An 8,669-nucleotide genomic window follows, 5' to 3' on the forward strand; every position below is an offset into this window, starting at 1 on the left:
TGTTTTTGCAAATCAAAGTGCATCGACTACCTCCAAGGGGGTCTTGTTAAATAGTTTGTCCCAAATTATCTCATGCATGTATTATTGGCCAATCTTTGAAGGCAAATTCCGTCCGAGTCATGACCCATCCTGTGATTGTGGGACATTAAACTCATGTTGCAGTAACCCCACCTTTATATTTTTGTTAATTGGTCCCCTCTTTGTTTGTCTACCCAGGATGTCAAAGTCGAGTCTGGAAAGGCTACGGCCTTGAGTACTGGTGGGGATTGTGCTTAGGAGTGTGGGAAAACGTCACACCCTTGCCCTTTATATTTTATACTATCCTCACACGTGGTACTCAAAATAACTAACCCATGTGTGTAGCGGCGTATCTCATGGTTGTTTTGTGAATGCTGGGTAACTCTGGAGGGGTGTGGGACACTGTTGGTTTGGATTGTTGAAATGGTTTGTGTGACACCACTGGTGTTGTAGTTCATTTAACAAATGACATTGATAAGCACCACTTATTGCAAAAAGTTGTACAATAGAGTAAACACACAGAATTCAAATTTTCATGACTGGAGATTTTGGTGTGTTGGATTTTGTCTCATTGTTAGAAAGAGCAAATCTCAGTCTTAGGTTATACTAACAGTTCCTGGAAGACTTACTTCATATTAACACTTCATTTGACTCTTATTTCACTGTCTTGAATATCCTTTTGCACTCAACTAACACTCATCTTTTAGAAAATGCAAAAAGTACACATGAATGTGTGCAATATGGTAGTGTTGCATAGTACACACTTGTGAACCTCTCTTTCTTATTCAAATTCTTACTGTAATTCATTCATTTGTGTTCATTTCCACAGATGAGAATGGAGTCCACCCCAGAAACACAGCCTGCTAGAGCATCGTACCCTCTCCAGCTTCCCCAACCGCCCCAGATGCCGCAGTCCACGTCTCGTAGCAGCTACACTGGTGTATCCCCAGTGTCCTCTCCCTCACCTCCATCTCCTCCACCGCCTCCTCCACCACCTCCCCCGCTCCCCAACCCCACCCACCACTCGACTCCGGTTGTGTTCACTAAATATAGTACCATCGCTAGGCTTCAAAACATTTCCCAGGCTCCAAATCACTATAAACAGACCCCTTTATTGGCCGCACAGCAGCTTCAACAGTCCCAGCCCCCTACACCACCCCCACAGTGTCTCAAGCCAATTAACATTGGAGAAGCTGGCAGTGCTCCGCCGCCACCACCACCACCCCCTCCTCCAGAGATGCCAGTGCCAGGGTCAGCAATGGCAGTGTTAAAGCATGGCCCAGTAAGCCCCCATTATGTTCCTCTTCCACCATCAGAAGAGGACCAGCTGCCACCCCCATCTCATCTACACAGTAATGGCTTCCTGCCTCCACCACCACCCCCGGAACAGTTAAAATACCCTCCTCCCCTCAGCACCAATGGGCTCCAACAGTTCTTGGCTCAGAAGTTCCCGAATATGACCTATGACTTTTCAGCTGATCAGCAAGATGAAGAGCATCCTCCGCCGCCACCACCTCCTCCACTCCCCGCACAGCCCCCGGTGTGTTTTCTTCCTCAGACATCAGCAGGTCCTCCACCTGCGCCTCCCAAAACATTTTCTGTTGTGTTTCCACCGCAAACCGCTCCGAAACCTGGACATGGCCTTTCTCCTGTATCTCCCGTTCCACCGCCTCTTTCTCCGACCCCCTCAGCGACCATAAAGAAACAGCAGAGCCTCTCCAGTGGCCACAGTCCCAATCAACCTCCACCTACCCTTCCCAAACAATACAGCCTTTCTTCAAAAACTCCACCTGTATCTGCCCCCATCTCTCCAACCCAGTCAATTGTAAAGCAGATTGTAAACCAGTTTCCCGACACCCTTGATGGATCCAAAGGTCCTTCTCTTCCCGTGGTAAAAGGCAAACCCAAATGGCAGCCAGGTGGGCAGGCTCAAGCCCAGTCACCGGAATTCCCACCACCTCCACCAGAGAGCAGCCTTGATTTTCCTCCACCGCCTCCTCCCAGCCCACCTCCAGCTCCACCAGCTTCCGGCAAGATGGGGTCACCAATCAAGAAATCCCCATCGACGTCATCAAATTCCTCTACCGGTTCAGGATGCAAGAAGCCCCCTCCAACCCCACAGCGTAACTCCAGCGTGAAGGGCCAAGAGTGCCAGGAGTCCAAGAAAGTGGAAGATCTGGTGAGCATGTTCGCCCAAACCAGTCAAGCCCCATCCAACTCTTTCTCAACTCCATCCTCTACAACAGGATCACCTTCCAAGGACTTGGCAGTTCTGCGGGCACCACCAAAACCTGGCAAGATCAACCTGGCTAATCTGCCTTTGGCTCTTCAGGGGAAACCAAGTCAGTATCGCCAGTCCGGCTTAGACTTTCCCTCTCCTCCACCGGAGTGTGAATTCCCCCCTCCTCCTCCAGACTCGGAGCTCCTGCCTCCTCCACCGCTCCCGTCAGAACTGCACGCCGGGGCTCCCAAAGTGGCAGTGGTCAATCCCCAACCTCAACTGTCCTCTAGTACATCCTCATGGAAACAGAGCTCGTTGAAGAAGACGCTGCCTCCGACTATGCATCGCCGCAGCAGCGGCCCGCCCGAGCCGCTCACCCTTTCTCCACCTCCACAACAGATGCCCGTGTCCTCTTTTAATTCGCAGATCCCACCAACATCCCCCAAGGCCAACCTGTCTGTTCAACCCAACTTCCTGGAAGATCTCAACAGAACTCTGAAGAGGAAGTCCATGACTCGACATGGCTCCCTGACCTCCTCCCGAATTTCGGCCAAGTTCGAGCCAGTAGCAACTATGGACGATATGGCCCTCCCGCCCCCTCCTCCAGAGCTGCTGCTGGGCCAGCAGAAAAAAGGTGGCTATGCGGCCGCCAACATCTCAGGCTATGCAACGTTACGGCGGGGTCCTCCACCAGCTCCACCCAAACGGGACCAAAACACTAAACTGACGAGCGACTGGTAGTTGGGACACTTGCCGGGATATGCGACTCTCCTTTTTATCTGTTTATCTTCAGTGGCCGAATTGTGTCTGCATTCAAATAATACTCATTTTAACCCCAGATTATAACCACGATATAAAAAAGCCAAACCATCTATAACATAAGCTTCTCTGCGTATTTGTGCCGCTTTGCTATTAAGTGTAAGCAGATATACAAACCTACGGAAAAAAGTGACTGACGTCCTTGTTCTAGGTACTGCATGGACACTGCTGTGAGGAACGGGGATGACGTCATATGTATATTAAAATATATATGTGGAACTCTGGGGCGGGAAGGACCTTGTACCTTTTTTATATGAAATTATTTAATACCTGAAATATATTCTTATTTTAAAGTTTAGTTTTGAAACCCTTGACTGTAAGCGTTTAACGTGAATAGAAAATCAGGGTTGTTGAATCGATGCTCGTGTGCGTGCACGAGTTTTGCCCGAGCGACCTGGTTGATCCACCCTCGGAGGAAAGCTTGTTGCACGCTAGCATACGTTCTAAATGAAGTATTCTACCAAATTTTCCACATTTAATTTAAACGGTTTAGAACCTTCCACTAATGTGTCAAGAAAGGAAAAAAACAAGTACCATTGTTATTGATGAATCTGTTATGTTGTGTTGCTGTGGACCCTTATTTTTCATGAAGATGTCCAAATGTTAGATGAAATGAGCCCATCACCAGTTGAGTGCATCTCTGTGTGTAGCTGGGAAGACTCTGGGATGGGATGTGCTCTGTCTGTTTATGTTGGTTACATTGCTATCTATCTGTACATACAGCTGCAGTTCCTGACTTTATCGATGTGCGTTAGCTCTGCATGGGTGAAACTCAAATTAGAAAGCGAATATTTCCATATTTTGACACGACTCTTGATATGCTCCAATGACCTCTGTACGCTGAGTGCTGTATCGAAGCGCGTCATATCCGGACCATCTATTCCTCAAGTCAGGGCAATGCCAAAAATGTACGTTATTCTTGCATGCATGCTTTCATAATACGGTTGCCTAAGGTTCCGCACATTTTAGGGTTCCAGGATCGTAGCCACACAACAAAAGGTGTCATGTCAAGTTACTTGACTTACAATGCAAAAAATTCACTGTGTGCCTACTGTCATTGTTGTCCGTGTATCGAAAATGAATGCGTAGTTTGATTAAACATTTGCCTGTTGGTTTTGCATCTCTAAAAATCCTTTCGTTTTGAAGGACCGAGCGAAGGGCAGACAGAACCGTGTTAAAGGCCGGAGAACAGAGCTAATGCTGCTGCTTAAAGTCAGGAACCTTTTAGTTAATTAAATGGCAAAGTAAATATCTGTTACATTTAAACTGAACAATATAAATGTATAAATCACACAGAATGTTGTCCACGTTCTTGTTCTTTTTATGTTGTGTATATGAAGCAGTTGCCCTGACTTTTTTTCCCAATGAGTGACATTTTAGCCCAGTATCACTTCAAATGTTTCCACTTTCATTACTGAAATGAGTTAAAATGTCACCGTAATACATTTATTTTATTACTATCACAATGTGTGCACTTTGTTTTTGCATTACAGTAATGAAAGTGCAAACATTTTGTGTGGTGTTATGTGACAATGTAAAGTGTTTTGGCTAAATAGCTCATTTTAATATGAGGGTGACCCCCAAGGTAATGTGCTATGTACATACGAATGGGATCACATGAAGGTTGTGTGTTTGCTTTCATTTTATTCCTTTGAACCACATCAATCAGGAGCGGCTAAACGTCTGCGCAGCATGTCTTGCAGAGAGGAACAACAGATGATGATTTGCCCCATTGGACCCAATGATCAGCATCAACTGATCCAACAAGATCTTTGGTTGAGCTGCCAACACAAGCCTGGAACACATTCTCATCATCTTGAGACAAAAACGTGAGAAACATTTCTCACACATGTAAGTGGTATTCTAGAGCAAGATTCTGCCATCATTTACTAATCCTTGTCATTCTTAACTGTGTGACATTTCCTAAAATACCTGTTCCACGGACAAAACATACATGTACACGTTTTGAATGACACGAGGGTGACTATATGACAGAAACGTTATTTTTGGGAGAACTGTTACATTTAATGATTACTCAAATATGTGCATCTACAACAACAGGTATTCTCGACCCTGTCCTGCAGCGCCCCCTGTTGCTCGCTTATCTGACACACTTCAGGTCAGTTCCGGTCATGTGATCTCCGCTCGCGATGAATCAGATGTTCGACACCGTGGCAGTGGAGGACTGCGCGGATAATCACTGTCTTTCGGTTGCTGCTTAAATATCTCAACAGCATTTCTGTTTTATTGTAGACCAAAGTAAAACGATTAAAGCATTGTGGCATGTGTAGTAGACAATAGAAATTAAAACGTTTAGGCCGTATTTCCTGTAAAAACGGCGTGTTGCGATTTTAGAGCCAACGTGGCGTGGAATATATCAATATATAAACTTAAAATAAATTTCGATATAAAAGCGATCACACCATTTCAGAAGACTCGGATTTTAGTGCACAATCCTACAAAAAAGGTTGGTTACCGCAGTAAAACCTAAAGGAGGTTTTGCCAAGGCCAATAGTAATCAATACACAAGAACATGGTTACTACACGTTTACTATAATAAAAAAACAATATTACCTGTTACATAATTGGGATCAACATGAAGGCACGTAAATAATTCGTTATTTAACAAAATAATCCAGTTTTTGTTTTGGGTTTTGTGGAGACACATTCTGTACATAACCACTAGATGGCGGTATTGTCCTATTAGACGGATACAGCTACTCGGATTGACTGCGTGTTTAGTAGAATTTAGACGAGCACAATCAATATTTGAGTTTATAAAAAAGTCTTGTTCATGTTAGCTAATGCGTTAACTAATTGTTAACAAATACAACCTTATTGTAAAGTGTTAGTACCGGTAAATATTCATCATAACTTTGAAGTTCTGTAGGCCTACACTCCATCATTAAGCAGTAATGGGATTACAGTTATATTCAAATTGAATAAATATGAATGTCATGGTCATATGTTGTATATTATTTGTTAATGACTTGTAAACGTTATTTATAGTTAGCAGGAGAACGTATGTTGTAGGTTATGAGATTCTTAGTATAAGTATAAATCACTGTAATCTGTGTGTAGATTAGCCTCACTTTAATACTATGCTTAAAAAATTAAGATTGCCTAACACACTGCAGTTTTGTTGAAGTATAGTTCACCCAAAAACAGTTTCATGATTGTCTCATGTCATTCCAAAGCTGTATGACTTTCTTCTGCAGAACACAAAAGATATTTGGAAGACCGTTGGTTGCCAAACTGACATTGGCCCCCGTGACTTCCATTGCATGGACACAATAATCACAGACATTCTGTTCCAGAGATGAATCATACATATTTTGAATGACAGGAGGGTAAAACGTTTTATTTGAAAATGTGTATATCGCCCTCATCGTAAATGACTATTCCTGGTCTTAAATACTCCCTCTTCAGTCTAGGAAATTGAATGTTTAAGAATATAATGTGTGAAACCTGCATGTTGCATAAATACTCTACAGATTGTTTTATTGGTTGCATTAAGTATTATGTCTTCCCCTATGTGTCCCTGTAGAATAAGTGCTCTTCACCTCGCTCTGTAATAACAGCCTGTGGGCAGCTGAGTGTGCAAACCTCCAGCAATCTTATGCATGTCTCGAGCCATCTGGACCCTTGTTCTCTGCCAAGTTATGTAAGTCTGAAAAAGAACATGGGCGTGCGTCCCAAACCCTGTAACTGCACTGTAACACACCATCTGAGGAAGAAACGTTTACTATATTTTCCACCGAACATGCATTAGTCTAGAACACAGGGTGGATAAAGCTCAAAGCTTCAGTGCAGGGAAGTGTAATCGGATGCAAACATGTAAATATGTTTAGTGCTAGAAAGGAAAACACATCCACAACATCACCCTCACATAGATTTATTGGCATGTCTGTTGTTCATACAAGAATATAGTGTTAATGGGCTTCGATTGATCCCTAACCATTTGCTCTTTTACAAAAATCATTTAAAAACAGAAATGTTGGCAATAATGTGCTTTCAGTGATAGGTAAGAGCAAAACTAAACCCTTCTGAACATCACATTTTGCCTTTATTATTGCAGCGGATACTTTTCTCTTGTTGTTTCCCTGTGAGTATATTTAAGGTAAAGGTATAGTAGTTTACCCAAAACATGAAGATTACCTCATGAAAGTATTCACACTTTTGTTATCCTACATGTGTAAGAGTTCCCTTATGACTTCTTTAGCTAAACACAATGTGTTATTATTACATAATGCTGCCTTCATGTGCTATTGTAAATGTACTACTTCCCACGTCTGTGTATAAAACATACAGTATGCATCAAATGGTTATTTATAAAACATTAAATATGACATGAGCTGTCATTCGTATCAAATTTTAGACTAGTAAATATGAGTTTAAATATTCTGATAGCAAATGATGGCTGCATAATATCCCGGTTGTGTAATGCCTTTGAAAAAGCATATATTTACCCTTAAACTAATCCATACAATTCTGGGGGTTAATATTGTCTTTTGACGCTAAACAATGTCTGTGAAAGAAAGCTATTATAATTTTGAGCTTGTTTAGCAATCGATGTCATTTTTCAATGTAAAAACTTAGAACAGAGATTCAGTCTCGTGGCTGATCGACATACGTTTCATCATGACACATGCAATGATATAAAATTATCGACATGAAGTGCTGCCATTTTAACATGATGTAATTATTACTAAAGAAAAAGCTCAGAATATGTTTATAATTCTTTGGAGTTTTTTTATATTGAATATTCAATGGCAGTACAAAGTTGGAATAGCCAGAAAAAGATTTAATAACTTCAGCTAAAGAAGTCATATACACCTAGGATGACATGGAGAATGAGCCTAATTTACATATTTTAGTGACTTATTCACAGATCACAGTAATGGGAACAAAACGGCAGCACTACAGCAGCAGTATTCAGGGTGTTAAAGGGATGGTGAACCGAAAATTCTATCATTTATTCATCCTCTTGTCAGTTTAAACCTGTATGTCTTCCTTCTGCAGAACACAAAAGATCATTTAAAGAATGTTGTAACCCAACAATGGCGGTTCCCATTGACTTCCATTGCAAGTCAATGGGTACTGCTGTTGTTCGGTTAACATCATTCTTCAAAATATCTTTGGTGTTCTGAAAAATAGACAGGACAAGAGGTGAATAATGAAATCTTTAAATCTTTCTGTTTATTTGTAGTTATTCAGTAAGATTTTTTTAAATATTAGATGAATAGATTTCTATTCGTTTGTTAGATACACATTGTTAATAATTATTTTCCCTGATTGTAAAACTCTGTAAAGTAAAACTTTATTGTAAATAATAAATAAATTGTAAATAAGATTTAAGTGTTTTTTTTATTAAGCATGCAGTTTATGGAGCACTACATACAAATTCATTTAACCAAAATTGGCCATGTGTGTTAGTGTCACAACACATTAAAAAGTAATGCTTAAAGTTATCAGGTATCCCAGATAGCAAAGATAATTAAATTGGTTATTTATACATTAAATAATTTATCTTTGCTCTCCGGGATGTCATTTAACACGAAACAGAAATAGTGAGCACCATTAATGGTTCTAACTATTCCACCACACCAAC

General features: G+C 41.5%; 1 protein-coding gene across 5 annotated transcripts in view; it reads left to right on the forward strand.

Annotated features, from left to right (window-relative positions):
• The window catches only part of raph1a (Ras association (RalGDS/AF-6) and pleckstrin homology domains 1a), a 65,302-nt gene extending 60,952 nt beyond the window's left edge, over positions 1-4,350 (forward strand). For all 5 annotated transcript variants that reach the window (XM_057335892.1, XM_057335896.1, XM_057335894.1 and 2 more), the window contains one exon: positions 848-4,350. In XM_057335892.1, coding sequence (XP_057191875.1) covers positions 848-2,980 — 2,133 coding nt within the window. In that variant the 3' untranslated portion in view covers positions 2,981-4,350. The remainder of the gene's footprint in view (positions 1-847) is intronic.
• Positions 4,351-8,669: the final 4,319 nt, after the last annotated feature.

The sequence above is a fragment of the Triplophysa rosa genome, linkage group LG6 (assembly GCF_024868665.1).
Source record: "Triplophysa rosa linkage group LG6, Trosa_1v2, whole genome shotgun sequence".
Lineage (NCBI taxonomy): Eukaryota > Metazoa > Chordata > Actinopteri > Cypriniformes > Nemacheilidae > Triplophysa > Triplophysa rosa.